Here is an 18,929-nt window from a genome sequence, read left to right on the forward strand (position 1 = left end):
TATCCTTCCCCCAGGAGTGGGGTGGGAATGGGGATTTTGCAGTATCCTTCCCCCAGGAGTGGGGAGGGAATGGAGATTTTGCAGTATCCTTCCCCTGCCACGCCCATCAAGCCACACCCACAGAACCGGTAGTAAAAAAAATTGGATTTCACCCCTGGTGCACCTCATTTATTTTTTGGGAAAAAGAAGCAAGGCAGTAGCATGACCCAGCCCAAGCCAACCAGATCCTCCCCCTCCTCAATATCAGCAACCCACCCACCCCACCCACCCGCCCACCTCCGTTCCTCACCTGAGGCTGAGTTTCTGCAGAGCTCCCAGGACGTTTTCCCGGGTAAGGGAGAACTTATCTTCCGCTTTCAACCGTCCTTCCAGCATGCGGAGCAAGCGGGGATTCTGGGAAAGGTAGAGACGGCCTGGGAGAAAGCAGAGAGCAATGGAGAGAGAGAGAGAGAGAGAGAGAGAGAGAGAGAGAGGCTGCAGCCATGGAGGCCTCAAAAGCTCTTTTAAAGTTGCCTTCCGAATTTTGCCTGGTTTTCCCTTCCTCCCTCCCTCCCTCCCTCCCCATGTACATCTCTACAGCCGAACTAGACTGTGTTGTTTCTCTGTGTCATATATGTGAGTAGGTGCATCATTTTGTTCTGGAACGCTGACAGCAGGGCTTATATTGGGGCAAACGTATAAAAATCAAGCTAGGACTTACTTTCGGGGTAGGTCGTATTTTGGGAGAAATACGGTAGCTACTTTGACACTCCGCCTCTTACCTTCAGCCAGGGAGGCAAAGCCATTGATGAGCCTGGCGGTGTACTGGCGAACAACCTCGCACTTGGACTGGATCAGCATTAAGACGCTTCTCTGCAAGGGAACCCCAACATTGAAACGGGTCGCAGTTAATCCTGGAATACTTGAACGTGAAATAACAGCAAAAGCAACGAATAGCCCTCAAGACTCATATCCCGCTCCCCGGTGTCTTACTGCCAGTTTCCGGCAAAACATGTCCGTTGCAGACAATGGAGTTGCTTAACGACGACAGGGTCCACTTAATGACAATGGATTCGCTTAATGATCGCAGGGTCCATTTAATGACCATGGATTTGCTTAATAACCATGGGCAAGATTTAACCGGGGAAGTGAGACTAGCTGGGATTTTAGCAATAGCACTTCTGCCATGAAGGAAGGAAGGAGGGAAGGGAGGGAGGGAGGGAGAGAAAGAAGGAGAGAGGGAGGGAGGGAGGAAGAAAGGAAGGGAGGGAGGGAAAGAAGAAAGGAAGGAGGGAGGGAGGGAAGAAGGAAGGGAGGGTGGAGAAAGGAAGAGGGAGGGAAAGAAGAATGGAAGGAAAGAGGGAGGAAGGAGGGAGGAGGAGAGAAGAAGGAGAGGGAGGGAGGGAGGAAGAAGGGAGGGGAGGGAGGGAAAGAAGAAAGGAAGGAGGGAGGGAGGGAAGAAGGAAGGGAGGGGGGAGAAAGGAGGAGGGAGGGAAAGAAGAAGGGAAGGAAAGAGGGAGGGAGGGGGGGGAGGGAGGGAGAGAAGAAGGGAAGGAGTGAGTGAGGAAGGGAGGAAGGAGGGAGGAATGATGGAAGGCAGGGAGGAAGGAAGGAAGGAGGGAGGAAGGATGGAAGGCAGGGAGGAAGGGGGGAGGAAGGAAGGAAGGAGGGAGGAAGGATGGAAGGCAGGGAGGAAGGAAGGAAGGAGGGAGGAAGGATGGAAGGCAGGGAGGAAGGAAGGAAGGGAGGGAGGGAGGAAGGATGGAAGGGAGGGAGGAAGGAAGGAAGGAGGGAGGAATAGCAATAGCGACTGAGGTTTTAACTGTGAGCAGTTTATAGAGTCAGCCTCTTGCCCCTAATAATCTGGGTCCTCATTTTACTGACCTCGGAAGGATGGAAGACTGAATCAACCTTGAGCCGGTCAGAATCGAACTGCTGGCTGTGGGCAGAGTCAGCCTGCAATAACGCATTCTAACCCTTGTGCCGCCATGCATTGCTTTAACGTGGTCGTTCAGTGGACCAAGGTTCCCCATTCACCTTCACCTTTGTCAGAAGGTTGCAAATGACGGCCAGTTGCCGAGCACCTGCATTTTGATTGCGTGACCACGGAGTTGCTGCAACGGTCGCTAAGTGTGAAAAACGGTCCTAAGGTCCCTTTTCTCAGTGCCGTCGTATCTTCCAACGGTCACAAAAGGAACTGCTGGTAAGTGAAGGACCACCCCTATTTTGCGTGGTAATGCAGGGGAGTTTGTGGGGGATTTTTTAAAAAAATCAACAGTTGCAGATCGGGGCTCCTAAAGATGCCCTCGGTCTCCAACAGGGGTGAAATGTTCCCGGTTTGGACCGGATCGCCTGATCTGGTAGCGATGGTGGCGGGTGGTTCAAAGAACCGGTAGCAAAAATCTCTGCCCCCCCCTACACCCAGCTGAGCTGCGCAATCATCAGAGGGTGGTTTTTTTTTTTACTTTTAAAAACATTTTTCTTCGGTCGAAAAAATGCTTTTAAAAGTAAAAAAAAAATAGCCTCTGATGATCGCACGGCTCAGCTGGAATCGTCAGAACCCTTTAAAAGCTTTTAAAAGGCTCCTCTGGCGATCCCAGCTGAGTTGCCTGATCATCACAGGCTTTTAAAAGCATTTTTTTACAACCTCTTCGGCTGAAGAGATTGTAGAAAAAAATTCTTTTAAAAGTAAAAAAAAAAAAGTTGACCACGCCCACCGAGTCACATTAACCCCCCCCCCAAGCCACCCCCACAGAACCGGTAGTAACAAATTTTACATTTCATCCCTGGTTTCCCATCTAGGGTCGCGATCTCCCTTCCGCTAACCTGGCCGTTGCTGTAGCAGTCCAAGAGATCATTGTTGATGTAGGCCTGCAGAACGGTGTCCCGCTGCTCCCCCGGGTGGGAGGTTGTCAAACGCTGCAAAGGGAAGAGAGATTTATGGTTCAAACAAATGAAATAATTAAGGGTCCAAGAAGTGACAGGTAAGTTGAACGAAAGTCGTACGGGCTGGGTTCTAAACCCCTAGTAGCAGGGGGTGAAATCTCCATATTTTTTTTGCTAGCGGTTCTGTGGGTGTCGCTCGGTGGGCGTGGCTTGGGGGGGTGTCATGTGACTGGGTGGGCATGGCTATGTAACCATGTGACTGGGGGAATCCAAAAACAGAAACTCACTAACCATGTCCTGTGGGAGCAGGATTGGACTAGATTTTATTTTATTTATTTATTTATTTAAATTTTTATATCGCCCTTCTCCTGAAGGACTCAGGGCGGTGTACAGCCAAGGTTAAAACAATTAAATATACAAAATTAAAATATCAATTAAAATACATATTCAATAATGGCCAAATTAAAACCGTCAAATTGACCCAGACTAAAATACCCCATATAAAATTACTAAAAATTAAAAATTTGAAAATCAAGCCAGACTTCCAGGTCCCTTCTAGCCGTGGATTATCCTCTGAAGCTACATCTAGTGCCAGGTTTGTACTCTTTCCTTCCTCTCCTCCTTCCTTCCTCCCTTCCTTGCCTCCCTGTCTCCTTTCTTTCTTTCTTTCTTTCTCTCTCTCTCTCTCTCTCATAAACGAACCCCCCACAACCCATTTTTCCTCCCAGCAGGCTTCCCTGAAACCTTTCCTGAAGCCTGCTAGCCAAACCAAACAATCAACAAACAGGAAGCAGCAGGTGAAGCTAAGCAAGATCACATCAAATACCTGTACAATTAGCACAGGGGGCCCCCAAGGCTGTGTGCTCTCCCCACTTCTCTTCTCTCTGTATACCAATGACTGCATCTCCAATGATCCATCTGTTAAGCTACTGAAGTTCGCAGATGACACAACAGTGATTGGTCTCATTCGAGACAATGACGAATCCGCATATAGACGAGAGGTTGAACGATTAGCCTTGTGGTGCAACCAAAACAATCTGGAACTGAACACACTCAAAACCGTAGAAATGGTGGTAGACTTTAGGAAAAACCCTTCCATACTTCCACCTCTCACAATACTAGACAACACAGTATCAACAGTAGAAACCTTCAAATTTCTAGGTTCTATCATATCGCAAGATCTAAAATGGACAGCTAACATCAAAAACATCATTAAAAAAGGACAACAAAGAATGTTCTTTCTGCGCCAACTCAGTAAGCTCAAACTGCCCAAGGAGCTGCTGATCCAATTCTACAGAGGAATTATTGAGTCTGTCATTTGCACCTCTATAACTGTCTGGTTCGGTTCTGCAACCCAACAAGAAAGACACAGACTTCAGAGGATCATTAGAACTGCAGAAAAAACAATTGCTACCAAGCTGCCTTCCATGGAGGACCTGTATACTGCACGAATCAAGAAGAGGGCCGTGAAAATATTTACAGACCCCTCGCATCCAGGACATAAACTGTTTCAACTCCTACCCTCAAAACGACGCTATAGAGCACCGCACAACAGAACAACTAGACACAAGAACAGTTTTCCCCGAAGGCCATCACTCTGCTAAACAAATAATTCCCTCAACACTGTCAAACTATTTACTGAATCTGCACTACTATTAATCTTCTCATAGTTCCCATCACCCATCTCTTTCCACTTATGACTGTATGACTATAACTTGTTGCTGGTAATCCTTATGATTTATATTGATATATTGACCATCAATTGTGCTGTAAATGTTGTCCCTTGATGAAGGTATCTTTTCTTTTATGTACACTGAGAGCATATGCACCAAGACAAATTCCTTGTGTGTCCAATCACACTTGGCCAAGAAAAAATTCTCTTCTCTTCTCTTCTCTTCTCTTCTCAATGGGGGGGGGGGAGTCCGTTTTTCCTCCCAGCTGGCTTCAGGGAAGCTTCAGGGAAGCTTCAGGGAAGCCGGCTGGGAGGAAAAATGGACTCTCCCCCCCCTCCGGTTTTTGGCTAGCACCCAGCTGAGCCGTGCGATCATCGGAAGCTTTTTTTTTTACTTTTAAAAGCATTTTTTCGGCCGAAGGGGAAAAAAAACCCTCTGATGATCGCGTGGCTCAGCTGGGCATGGCGGGCGGGGGGGCAGGGATTTTTGCTACCAGTTCTCCGAACCACCCGCCCCCATCACTACCGGATCGGGTGATGTGGTCCAAACCGGGAGCATTTCACCCCTGCCTAGTAGGCAGGGGTCTCCAAAGCTTCTCCAAAGCTGGCTGAGGAATTCTGGGAGTCGAAGTTCACAAGTCTTAAAAGTTGCCGAGTTTGGAGACCCCTGGCCTAGAGCCACTCGGACCCAGCCCAAGCGAGCAGCTTCACGCGACTTCTTTTCTCTTCCCTGGCTAAAAAAAACATCATCCTGCGTCCAGGCGGTCCTCGAGTTACGACAATTGCTTTTGTGACCATTCAAAGTCACGGTGGCACTGAAAAAAAGGTCATTGAACAGCCGTTTTTCATACCATCGTTACGATCTTTTGCAGTGATCGTAAGGCAGTTACTTTGGCCCCTGGTTCATATTTACGGCGGTGACAGCGTCCCGGGGTCACATGATCCCCTCTTGCAACCTGCCAACAAGCCAAGTCAATGAGGGAGCCGTAACAATTGCATTACCAACTGATCAGCTGCAGTGATTCACTTAACAACGGAGGCAGGAAAGGTCGTAAAATGGGACAAAGCTCAACGACTGCAGAAATTCTGGGCTGAATGGTGGCCGTAAATAGAGGACTGCCTGTTAATTCGAAAGTACCTAATAGAAGAATGGATATTGAAAGTTTCCAATTTGGCTGAGATGGCTAAAATCTCAGCCTTCTTGAAAGACAGTACTCAAGAAAAATATTTAAAAGAATGGAAGAACTGGATTGATTATATTCAAAATAGATATCAGATTAAGAAATTTCAGATTGCCTTTGAATGAAGGACGTTGTTTTTGATTTTAATGGAAGAAGTCAGGTTATGTGAGAAAGAAGGATTATAATTGTGTTAGATTTTAAAATTTTAATGTATGACTGTTTGTTTATTGACCTATACCTTGTGTTTGCTCCGGGAAGTTGGGGGGGAGGGGGTTTTGGAGGGAGGGGGGATGGGAGGGGAAAAATTTAATTATTGTTGTAAAACCTTTTCAATAAAAAAAAAAAAAGAAAGTACCTAAAGACGAACGATCTCCCCAGGGCAGCTAGCAAATGGTCGGCCAGAATTACTGCATTCTGAATTCTTACCATGCTGCTTTTGAACTTTTTTGGAGTTTTGATTGCTCACTGGCCAAGCAGCTCCTGCCCCTACCTATGTTTAATCTGGCTGTTTATATTGCCTGTTCGGTTTAAAAATGTCTTTCGTATGTTTACTGGTAATTGCAATATGCTTTTTCGGTTTGAACTGCAAGCCAGCCAGAGTCACTGACTGAGATGGGTGGCTGCAGAAAAGAAGCAAACCAAGAAAACAATGAGCAATTAAATAAATAAGCAAACTCGTGTTTTATGTTAACCCACCCCGTTCTAAAGGAGACGCTTGATCAAATGCAGTCTGAGTCTTTGTGGAAGATTCATCACTGTGGAAGCTTTCAAGAAGAGACTGGAGATCTGTCAGAAATGGTATAGGGTCTCCTGCTTGGGCCGGGGGTTGGACTAGATGACCTACGAGGTCCCTTCCAACTCTGTTATTCCATATTCAATGGAACAGAAGTTGCTTTCAGAAGTTGTGGGAGCTTCATCCCTGGAAGCTTTCAAGAAGAGACTGGACGGCCATCGGTCAGAAATGGTGTAGGGTCTCCTGCTTGGGTGGGGGGTTGGACTAGATGACCTACGAGGTCCCTTCCAACTCTGATATTCTATATTCAGTGGAACAGAAGTTGTCTTCAAAAGTTGTGGGAGCTTTCAAGAAGAGACAGGGCTGCCATCGGTCAGAAACGGTGTAGGCCAGTGGTGAAATGCTCCCAGTTCGGACCAGATCGCGCGATCCGGTAGCGATCTAGGCTGGTAGTTCGAAGAACCGGTAGCAATCATGGTGTGAGGCTCCGCCCACCTGCCCAGCTCTAGTTACTTCCTGGTTTTATCCAGGAAGTAATGTATTTTGCACCCTCTGCACATGCGCAGAAAGGTTTTGCATGCGCGCAGGGCGTGTGCGCTTCCGAACCGGTAAGGAAGGTTAAGTAGATTTCACCCCTGGTGTAGGGTCTCCTGCTTGGGCGGGGGGGGGGGGTGGACTAGATGACCTACGAGGTCCCTTCCAACTCTGGTATTCTATATTCAATGAAACAGAAGTTGCCTTCGGAAGTTGTGGGAGCTTCATCCCCGGAAGCTTTCAACCCGGAAGCTCCAACTGGTCCAGAATGCAGCCGCGCGGGTGATAGAGGGAGCACCTCGTGGCTCCCATATAACACCTATCCTGCGCAGGCTGCACTGGCTCCCGGTGGTCTTCCGGGTCCAATTCAAGGTGTTGGTTACCACCTTTAAAGCGCTCCATGTCTTAGGTACCGGGCTATTTACGGGACCGCCTACTGCCACAAACAGTCTCCCACCGACCTGTGCGCTCCCACAGGGAGGGCCTCCTTGGGGTGCCGTCGGTGAAACAATGTCGACTGGCGACCCCCAGGGGTAGGGCCTTCTCTGTGGGGGCTCCTGCCCTCTGGAACGAGCTGCCTCGGGGGCTTCGCCAACTCCCCGACCTTCGGACCTTCCGCCGTGAGCTGAAGACTCTTTTATTCCATCCAGCTGAGCTAGCCTGATTAAGTAATTTTAAATGGGGTTTTAGTTTTTTGTATTAGTTAGTTTTTTAATATCTTTGGCCACTAGTTATATACATTTTTAGTCTGTTTTTAATGTGTATTAATTGTATCTTTTAAACTGGCTGTTAACCGCCCTGAGTCCTTCGGGAGAAGGGCGGTATACAAATGCAATAAATAAATAAATAAATAAATAAATAAATAAAAAGAGACTGGACAGCCATCGGTCAGAAAATGGTGTCGGGCAGTGGTGGCGAACTTTTTACTTACCAAGTTCGTAACAGGAACGCGCTGTGCGCACTGCCATGCCACCCACACTAACGCGTGGCTCCTCCCCATGTGCTGCGGGCGCAACCGTACCAACTGCGCATGCGCACAGCTTTTGTGCGCGCACCTACCTTGCGCTGCGCATGCAACCACACCGGCGCATGCGTGTGGTTTTTTGTGTGCGCAATGTATGAGCGCGAATGCTGTCTGTTGCATGCGCAGGCTGCACTGGCTCCCGGTGGTCTTCCGGGTCCAATTCAAGGTGTTGGTTACCACCTTTAAAGCGCTCCATGTCTTAGGTACCGGGCTATTTACGGGACCGCCTACTGCCACAAACAGTCTCCCACCGACCTGTGCGCTCCCACAGGGAGGGCCTCCTTGGGGTGCCGTCGGTGAAACAATGTCGACTGGCGACCCCCAGGGGTAGGGCCTTCTCTGTGGGGGCTCCTGCCCTCTGGAACGAGCTGCCTCGGGGGCTTCGCCAACTCCCCGACCTTCGGACCTTCCGCCGTGAGCTGAAGACTCTTTTATTCCATCCAGCTGAGCTAGCCTGATTAAGTAATTTTAAATGGGGTTTTAGTTTTTTGTATTAGTTAGTTTTTTAATATCTTTGGCCACTAGTTATATACATTTTTAGTCTGTTTTTAATGTGTATTAATTGTATCTTTTAAACTGGCTGTTAACCGCCCTGAGTCCTTCGGGAGAAGGGCGGTATACAAATGCAATAAATAAATAAATAAATAAATAAATAAATAAAAAGAGACTGGACAGCCATCGGTCAGAAAATGGTGTCGGGCAGTGGTGGCGAACTTTTTACTTACCAAGTTCGTAACAGGAACGCGCTGTGCGCACTGCCATGCCACCCACACTAACGCGTGGCTCCTCCCCATGTGCTGCGGGCGCAACCGTACCAACTGCGCATGCGCACAGCTTTTGTGCGCGCACCTACCTTGCGCTGCGCATGCAACCACACCGGCGCATGCGTGTGGTTTTTTGTGTGCGCAATGTATGAGCGCGAATGCTGTCTGTTGCATGCGCAGGCTGCACACCAGTCACCTTGCGCGTATGTGCAAACACGGGTGCAAGTGCAGGAGAGCTCCGAAGACCAGCTGGGTCCCCTGAATTGCGCGCATGCGCATCAGAGGCCTGAACAGCAGCTTGGGCGCGTGTCGGGAAATCGTTATTTGCCTAACTAGTTGGCCAGGCAATATATAAACTAACTATGTATGTTTGTAGAAAGGCATGATATTGCTTTAAGGCTGTGCTGCATCATTGCAAGCATCCTGATTGGTTGAGCTCTGTAGCCAATGTATAAAAGGACTACTAAATTATGGCTTGTGGGGAATCTACAGGGATGCTACAGCATTGTAACCTGATGACATGCTGCAACTGTATATTTGAGCTTTATGATCGTTGCTTGATCATTTATTTATTTTATTTATTTATTATTTCAACTTTTATACCGCCCTTCTCCCGAAGGACTCAGGGCGGTTTACAGCCAAGTAAAAAACAATAACACAAAAGTTAAGAACAATTTAAGAAAACTAATTTTAAATTGGCCAAAATTGTAAAAATTTGCTAAATCCCATTAAAAACTGATTAAAACTATTAAAAAAACTATAAGGCTAGTCCTGCTCGATGAAATAAAAAAAGTCTTCAGCTCCCTCCGGAAGGTTCGGCGGTCAGAGAGTTGGTGCAACGTTAGAGGTAGTTCGTTCCAGAGGGCTGGGGCCCCCACAGAGAAGGCCCTCCCCCTTGGGGTCGCCAGCCGACATTGTCTGGCCGACGGCACCCTAAGGAGACCCTCTCTATGAGAGCGCACTGGTCGATGGGAGGCCACCGGTGGCAGCAGGCGGTCCCGTAAGTATCCCGGTCATGGCTAGTTAAATGGTAGGTAGGTAAAATGAGGACCCAGATTGTTGGAGGCAATAAGTTGACTTTGTATATAAATATACAAATAGAATGAAGACTATTGCTAACATAGTGTAAGCCGCCCTGAGTCTTCGGAGAAGGGCGGGATATAAATGCAAATAAAAATAAAATAAAAAAAAAATAGTTACTGATTCCTCAAGATACTGACTGTTGTGAATTGAACTGTGTTTTGCTGAACTGAAAGAAGACCTTGTTTATCGTGCAAGTCTACGTTGGTAAGAAGACTTTGTAATATTCCTGACTGGCTTTATATGTGTATGACCTGGAATTGTTTTTGGACTATGTCTTTGCCTTTTCCCTAAAAGTAAAGGAATATCGAACCCCAGTTTGTCTGCAAGTGATTGTTATTGTATACAACCAGTCTCAGTCGTTTTCATGCGTAGGGTACTCTGCTCAACAGTCCACAACCTTGGTTGTGAACCCAGATTACCCTTAACAGCGCGCGCGCATGCACAGCTTCAGGTGAGTTTGACGGCGGCTCGTGTGCCCGGAAAAATGGCTCTGCGTGCATCATGGGTGTCGGGTTTCTTGCTTGGGCGGGGATCAGGGTTCTCCAACCTTGGTCCCTTTAAGACTTGTGGACTTCAACTCCCAGAGTCCCTCAGCCGGCAAAGCTAGTCTAGTCTACTCTAGTGTACTCTAGTCCGGGGGTCTCCAACCTTGGTCCCTTTAAGACTTGTGGACTTCAACTCCAGAGTTCCTCAGCCGGCAAAGCTAGTCTAGTCTACTCTAGTGTACTCTAGTCCGGGGGTCTCCAACCTTGGTCCCTTTAAGACTTGTGGACTTCAACTCCAGAGTTCCTCAGCCGGCAAAGCTAGTCTAGTCTACTCTAGTGTACTCTAGTCCGGGGGTCTCCAACCTTGGTCCCTTTAAGACTTGTGGACTTCAACTCCAGAGTTCCTCAGCCACAAGTCTTAAAGGGACCAAGGTTGGAGACCTCTGGATTAGATGACCTCCAAGGTCCTTTCCAGCTGTAAATTTTTGGAGTATTTTGTGGAAGTGTCTAACCAGAGTCCTTCCACTTTCTCAATTCTCTACAGCGGCGGCAGTGGGGGCGAGGGGGGATCCAACCTTGGCGACTTTGAAGACCTCTGGACTTCAACTTCCAGAATTCCAGCGACCCCTGATTGACAGCGAGACTTACCCAGCGTAGGGCCTGTAGCAAGAAAGCCTTGAGGCGGTCACTTCCATCGATCAGGTCCTTCTTTAACTTTTCATAATCCAAAGATGGCAGGAGGGGCACCTCCTGCACTTTCCTGCGTAACAAAGCGCTCATGAATATAGTATGACTATAGTATGACTATATAGTATGACTATATATACATATATATATATATACGGTAACTTGTTGCTGGCAATCCTTATGATTTATATTGATATATTGACCATCAATTGTGTTGTAAATGTTGTACCTTGATGAACGTATCTTTTCTTTTATGTACACTGAGAGCATATGCACCAAGACAAATTCCTTGTGTTCCAATCACACTTGGCCAATAAAATTCTATTCTATTCTATTCTATTCTATTCTATGAAGTGCAACCAGCAACCAAAGTCCTAGAAAGTCCTACGTACGTTTCCCTTCATTCGTTAAGCCCTAGAACAGGGGTTCTCCAACCTTGGCAATTTTAAGACTTGTGGACTTCAGCTCCCAGAATTCCTCAGCCAGACGTGTCTGTTTGTTTTGCTCTTACCTGCCAAAGTGGAGAGATTCCAGAGGAAAGGATTGCAAGAGAGTAAGCAAAGCTGGCTGAGGAAGTCTGGGAGTTGAAGTCCACAAGTCTTAAAGTTGCCAAGGTTGGAGACCCCTGCCCTAGAAAGTCACGCGGTTTACAGAGGAAGGATCTGAGCCCTATGGGAATGAGAAATCGAAGCCTGGGCCATCAAGGGAACCGGCCACTAGCACTGAGGGGTCCTCAGTTCAGGGATTCCACACCTGTCAGACCTCCATTTGGAAAAATGGACAGTTTGGTCTAGCGGTTAAGGCACTGGGCTAGAAACTGGTAGTGGGTTCTAGTCCCACCTTAAGCATGGAAACTGGCTGGGTGACTTTGGGCCAATCACTAGGGAACAGGGAGTTCTAGTCTTGCTTTAGGCATGAAATTAGCTGGGTGACTTTGGACCAATCACCAGGAAACGGTGAGTTCTAGTCCGCCTTAGGCATGAAAGCAGATTGGATGATTATGGGCCAATCATTAAGAAACGGTGAGTTCTACTCCCATTTTAGGCATGAAACAAGCTGGGTGACTTTGAGCCAATCACCAGGAGACGGGGAATTCTAGTCCTGCCTTAGGCATGAAAGGTGGCTGGGTGACTTTTGGCAAATCACCAGGGGGCCGAGAGTTCTAATTCCACCTTAGCCATGGAGTTACTCTGGAACAATCACCAGGAGACGGGGAGTTCTAGTCCCGCCTTAGCCATAAAAGCCAGCAGCGTAACCTTGCACCAGTCACTCTCTCTTAACACAACTCACATCACCAGATTGTTGTGGGTAAAATGGGAGGATGGAAGACTATTTGATAGGTTTATCAACTTGAGCTGTTCATAAATAAATAAATAGGGCCGCGGTGTGGCTCAGGCTGTAAGAAGCCTGTTATTAAACACAGCTGCCTGCAATTACTGCAAGTTCAAGTCCCACCAGGCCCAAGGTTGACTCAGCCTTCCATCCTTTATAAGGTAGGTAAAATGAGGACCCAGATTGTTGGGGGCAATAAAAAAGTTGACTTTGTATATAATATACAAATGGATGAAGACTATTGCTTAACACAGTGTAAGCCGCCCTGAGTCTTCGGAGAAGGGCGGGATATAAATGCAAATGCAAATAAATAAATAAATAAATAAATAAAGGTGGGATAGTAAGTAAATCAATAAGCTCAAAGTTAGCCTAGAATTTTGAAGGCAGCTCCAGTTTTGTGGCGGGAAAAAAGGGCGGGAAAGCCCTAGCTCCATGCTGTCATTGGGCAGTTTCTGATTTACGACCATAATTGAGCCCAAAATTTCCATGGCTAAGCAAGGCAGTTGGTGAGTGAGTCGGGCCTCATGTTACAGATTTGTTTGCCACAGTTAAGTGAATCACTGCAGTTGTTCAGTGAATCATGCCGTCGTTAAGCGAATCTGGCGTCCCCCATTGACTTTGCTTGTTGGGAGCCGGCTCGAAAGGCCGCAGATAGTGATCCTCCGACCCCACCACCCCCAGGACAGTTCAACCGTCATAAATACAGGTAGTCCTCGACTTACAACAGTTCGCTTAGTGACCTTTTGAAGTTGGAAAAAAGTGACTTATGACCATTTTTCATTCTTACGACCGTTGCAGCATCCCCGCGGTCACATGATTTACATTCGGATGCGGGACAACTGACTCATATTTACGACGGTTGCAGTGTCTCGGGGCCACGCAGTCCCCTTTTGCGGCCTTCTGTCAAGCCAAGTCAAAGGGGGAAGCCAGATTCACTTAACGACCGTGCTACTAATTTAACTGCAGCGATTCACTTAACAACGGTGGCAAGAAAAGCCGTAAAATGGGGCAAAAGCCACTTGGCCACTTCTTCACTTAGCAACATTACATCTGGGGCTCCATTGTGGTCGTAAGTGGAGGACTCTCTGGACCTGACAAGGGTCTCGACAGCCATCCCATAACCCGGAAATGCTGCAACGGTCATAAGTATGTGAGGTCTGGTCTTCAGTCAATTTGGGGAACACCATCGTAACTTTGAACGGTCACTTACCAAGCCGTCGTAAGTCGAGGACTACCTGCCCTGATTGGAACCTATGGTTCCTCCCTTCGCAAAACCACCCGCCTTTGATGAGCGCGGCAAATAAGAGCCAAGAGGAAATAAATAAAAAAAACTTACACAGGGACCAAGGATGCTCTTAACATTGTGGAAGCCTGTGAGTTGAAGGAGAGAAAAAGAGAGAGAAAAAAATCAGGATATTTATTTATTTATTTTATTCATTTATTTATTTATGGATATGGAAACAAAGCATTTTACTTAGAGATTATACCAATGATTGTTCCCCAGAAAGAGTAAGTCAGTTGTTATAAATGAGTGTGCTTTCTAATAAATACTCCAAATACCTGGGCTTCACTTTGAAGGCTTTTTGGGGCTGGGGAATTGAAAGGAATTGGTGTAATAGAATATAGAATAACAGGGTGGGAAGGGACCTCGGAGGTCTTCTAGTCCAACCCTCTGCTTAAGCAGGAGACCCTATACCAGGGATGGCTAACCTTTTTGCCATCCAGTGTCAGGAGCAGGGGGGGGGGGTCGGGCGTGTGCCCACACCCATAATTCTATGCGCCCTGCCCCCGCGCATGCCCGCGTGACCCCCCTCCCCCCACTCCTGGAACGTGATGGCCCTGTAGGCCAGTTTTTCTCTCTCACCTGGCTCCAGAGCCTTTCTAGGAGTCTGGGGAGGGCAAAAACGGCTTTCCCCACCCACCCGGAGGCCAAAAATGGCCCGTTTGCCAACGTCCGGTCCCTTCTGGCCAACGGGCTGTTTCTGGCCTCCGGGTGGGTGGGGAAAGCTGTTTTCGCCCTCCCCAGACTCCTAGAAAGGCTCTGGAGGCTGGGGACAGCAAAAAACAGGCCGAGGCCCTCCGGAGGCAGGAAACAGCCTGTTTCCCTACTTCTGGTAAGCCCAGAAGGCCTGAAAATCAGCTGGCCGACGCGCACATGCGTGCAGGAGCTGAGCTCGCGTGCCCGCTGATATGGCTAGGCGGTGCCACCTGTGGCACGCGTGCAATAGATTTGCCATCACGGCATACCATTTCAGACATATGGTTGTCTGCTCTCTTCTTTCAAATCTGCTGGGTTGGAGTACCTACAACTTCTGAATTCCACTGTTTAATTGTTCTCATTGTCAGGGAGTTTCTCCTTAATTCTAGGTTGCTTCTCTCCTGAATTAGTTTCCATCTATTGTTCCTTGTCCTGCCTTCAGGTGCCTTGGAGAATAGCTTGACCCCCGTCTTCTTTGTGGCAGCCCCTCAAATATTGGAAGATGCTATCATGTTACCCCTAATCCTTCTCTTCATTAGGCTAGATGATACTTGCCTCAATGATTCATCGTATTTAATAATAATAACAACAACAACAACAACAAAAGAGTTGGAAGGGACCTTGGAGGTCTTCTAGTCCAACCCCCTGCCCAGGCAGGAAACCCTATACCATTTCAGACAAATGGTTATCCAACATTTTCTTAAAAATTTCCAGTGTTGGAGTATTTACAACTTCTGCAGGCAAGTTGTTCCACTGATTAATTGTTCTAACTGTCAGGAAATTTCTCCTTAGTTCTAAGTTGCTTCTCTCCTTGATCAGTTTCCACCCATTGCTTCTTGTTCTACCCTCAGGTGCTTTGGAGAACAGCCCGACTCCCTCTTCTTTGGGGCAGCCCCTGAGATATTGGAAGACTGCTATCATGTCTCCCCTAGTCCTTCTTTTCATTAAACTAGGCATACCGAGTTCCTGCAACCGTTCTTCTTATGTTTTAGCCTCCAGTCCCCTAATCATCTTTGTTGCTCTTCTCTGCACTCTTTCTAGAGTCTCAATATCTTTTTTACATTGTGGTGACCAAAACTGAATGCAATATTCCAAGTGTGGCCTTCCCAAGGCCTTATAAAGTGGTATTAACTCTTCACGTGATCTTGATTCTATCCCTCTGTTTATGCAGCCCAGAACTGTGTTGGCTTTTTTGGCAGCCAACCCAAAGGCAATACAGGATGAAGGACTTAGTGGCCCATTAAAGGCCAGAGGCTTAGAAATCTGTCTGTCTTCTTAAAACTATCAAACAATTTCAGATACTTGGTTCCCCCACCTGCTAAGTCATGATTTACTGAATTCAAGTAACTTGGTTTCCACAGTGTGCTCACACATCGGCCAACGACGTCTGGGCCTAATACGTTCTACCAGGAGATTTTTATGAGGGGCCTCTGGTGGCTCAGCAGACTAAGTCTGTCTGTTATTAACAGCAGCTGCTTGCAATTACTGCAGGTTCAAGCCCCACCAGGCCCAAGGTTGACTCAACCTTCCATCCTTTATAAGGTAGGTAAAATGAGGACCCAGATTGTTGGGGGCAATAAAGTTGACTTTGTATATAATATACAAATGGATGAAGACTATTGCTTGACATAGTGTAAGCCGCCCTGAGTCTTCGGAGAAGGGCGGGATATAAATTCAAATAAAATTTTTTAAAAAAGAGAAGAGATTGGACAGCCATTTGTCTGAAATGGTATAGGGTCTCCTGCTTGAGCAGGGGGCTGGACTGAATGACCTCCAAGGTCCCTTCCAACTCTGTTACTGTTGCAATCTCTGCCTCCACAAGCATTTTTTGGCAGCCTTTTGAGGTGAAGGACACGTTAAGGATGCCTTGAAATAAGTAAAGAAAAAAGGGGGATAGTTCGGAAGAAAATGGAACGTATTCAGATGGTGCTCAGATCTTTGGGGAGAAGGGCGAGATGCGGGAACTCTTAGTCAACTGGCTGGCGATGCAAAACCGGAAATAAACAGAGATAATTTTAATAATAACAATAATAATAAAAAAAACCAGATTAGGGACATCCCTGAAGAGTCAACCCTAAAGCAGGTTTTGCTTTCTTTTAGTAAGCCATTCACCGATCTGCGTGTAAGCATTCCAGTTTCAGACAGTTCGATCTCTCAGCCAATATAGGTAGTCCTCGGTTTAGGACCGTTCATTTACCGCCCGTTCAAAGTTACAACGGCGCTGAAAGAGGGGCCTTGGGACCGGTTTTTCAGTTACCTCTGCAGCATCTCCGTGGCCACATGATCAAAATTCAGACGCTTGGCAATTTATGACGGTTGCCGTATCCCGAGGTCACGCGATCCCCTTTCGTGACCTTCTGACAAGCAATGTCAACGGGGGCACACCGGATTCGCAACAAGATTAACAACCAAGGCAAGAAAGGTTGTCAAATGGACCAAAACTCCCTTCACAAATGTGTCACTTAACAACAGAAATTTGGGGCTCGATTGCAGTTGTAAATTGAGGACTACCTGGATACAAATCATGGTGTGTCACATGCATTTTTGAATTTGTATTAATTGATTAATTTAAGGCAGATGTAAAGAACGCCTCGAGAAAGCTGTCTTTGCGCGTGCTCCACTCACAAAAAAAACTCCGAAAATTAATACACGATATTCATCCAGAGAAACCAGATCAGCTCAACCCAGTTGAGACCCCCAGACTTTTAGTTGAGCAGTTGAGACCCCCAGACTTTTAGTCATGGGGGACTTTAACTTGCCATCTTCCGGCTCGTCATCGACAGCTGCTCGGGAGTTCACGGCTTCCATGACGGCCTTGGACCTGACTCAAGTAGTTGATGGCCCTACTCACATTGGGGGTGGCACTCTGGATCTGATTTTTATCTCTGGTCAGTGGTTGAGAGATCTGGATTTGAAGGAAATAGTTATTGAACCTCTGTCATGGTCAGATCACTCTCTTCTTCGCCTGGACTTTCTGACCGCCACTCAAACACCGCAGGGAGACGGAGCCAGTACGTTGGTTCCGTCCCAGGCGCCTGATGGACCCTGAGAGGTTCCGGACGGAGCTTGGGCCATTTCCTGAGGGTCTGGCTCACGACACGGCTGAGGAACTGGTTGCGGCCGGGGAACGGGCGGGGGGGGGGGCCTTAGACCGTGTCGTCCCTTTGCGCCCTCTGACCGGGCGCAGGCCCCAAACGGCTCCTTGGTCCTCCGAGGAGCTGAGGGGGATGAAGCGCCGGAGAAGACGCCTGGAGAGTTCTTGGAGGTCCAGCCGCTCCGAGGCTGATCGGACACTAGTGAAGTCCTATACTAGGACTTACCTAGTGGCACTGAGGAAGCGGCGTTGCTCGCCTCCTCCCTCATTGCGTCGGCAGATAACCGCCCAGCCGCCCTGTTTCGGGTGACTCGTTCCCTCCTTCATCAGGGGCGGGATGACCCGTTGCAGGGGCGTGCTGAGGAGTTTAACGGTTATCTATCGATAAAATCGTTCAGCTTGGGACGGTTTGGACCAAAATTGCAGTGGCCCAGGGAGGCGTCGGTGGTCTTGGTGATATTTTATGGGATGAGTTTGACCCTGTGGCTCCCGAGGACATGGACAGGTTGTTGGGTAGGTTGAATGCCACCACATGTTTACTGGACCCGTGCCCCTCCTGGCTGGTGCTGGCCACCCAGGAGGTGACACGAGGGTGGCTCCAGGCAATTACCGGCGCTTCCTTGGTGGAGGGAGTCTTCCCGGCCGCCTTGAAAGAGGCGGTGGTGAGACCCCTCCTCAAGAAGCCTGCCTTGGACCCAGCTGTTTTAGGTAATTATCGTCCGGTCTCCAACCTTCGCTTCGCGGCGAAGGTTGTAGAGAGTATGGTGGCATATCAGTTTCCCTTACACCTGGATGAAACTGTCTATCTAGACCCGTTCCAGTCCGGTTTCCGGCCCGGTTACAGCACGGAGACGGCTTTGGTCGCGTTGGTGGATGATCTCTGGAGGGCCAGGGATAGGGGGTGTTCCTCTGCCCTGGTCCTATTAGACCTCTCAGCGGCTTTTGATACCATCGACCATGGTATCCTGCTGCGCCGGTTGGAGGGATTGGGAGTGGGAGGCACCGTTTATCGGTGGTCCCCCCCCTATCTCTCCGATCGGCCGCAGACGGTGTTGACGGGGGGGCAGAGGTCGGCTCCGAGGCGCCTCACTTGTGGGGTGCCGCAGGGGTCGATTCTCTCGCCCCTTTTGTTCAACATCTATATGAAGCCGCTGGGTGAGATCATCAGTGGCTTCGTGTGAGGTACCAGCTGTACGCTGATGACACCCAGCTGTACTTTTCACACGGGCCACCCCAATGAAGCTATTGAAGTGCTGTCCCGGTGTCTGGAAGCCGTCGGGTCTGGATGGGGAGAAACAGGCTCAAGCTCAATCCCTCCAAGACAGAGTGGCTGTGGATGCGGCATCCCGGTACAGTCAGCTGCAACGCGGCTGACTGTTGGGGCGAGTCATTGGCCCCGACGGAGAGGGTGCGTAACTTGGCGTCCTCCTGGATGAGCGGCTGTCCTTTGAAGATCATTTGGCGGCCGTCTCCAGGAGAGCTTTTACCAGGTTCGCC

The 18,929-nt window shown here is 48.3% G+C and overlaps 1 protein-coding gene across 6 annotated transcripts in view; it reads right to left on the minus strand.

The window, feature by feature from the left end:
- ARMC9 (armadillo repeat containing 9) overlaps nucleotides 1-18,929 on the minus strand; it is a 173,579-nt gene that overhangs the window by 87,809 nt on the left and 66,841 nt on the right. For all 6 annotated transcript variants that reach the window (XM_058188644.1, XM_058188641.1, XM_058188643.1 and 3 more), the window contains 5 exons: nucleotides 13,697-13,731; nucleotides 10,990-11,101; nucleotides 2,806-2,898; nucleotides 762-852; nucleotides 290-413 (listed from right to left, as the gene is read on the minus strand). In XM_058188644.1, the coding sequence (XP_058044627.1) occupies nucleotides 290-413; nucleotides 762-852; nucleotides 2,806-2,898; nucleotides 10,990-11,101; nucleotides 13,697-13,731 (455 nt within the window). The remainder of the gene's footprint in view (nucleotides 1-289; nucleotides 414-761; nucleotides 853-2,805; nucleotides 2,899-10,989; nucleotides 11,102-13,696; nucleotides 13,732-18,929) is intronic.

The sequence above is a fragment of the Ahaetulla prasina genome, chromosome 6 (genome assembly GCF_028640845.1).
Source record: "Ahaetulla prasina isolate Xishuangbanna chromosome 6, ASM2864084v1, whole genome shotgun sequence".
Lineage (NCBI taxonomy): Eukaryota > Metazoa > Chordata > Lepidosauria > Squamata > Colubridae > Ahaetulla > Ahaetulla prasina.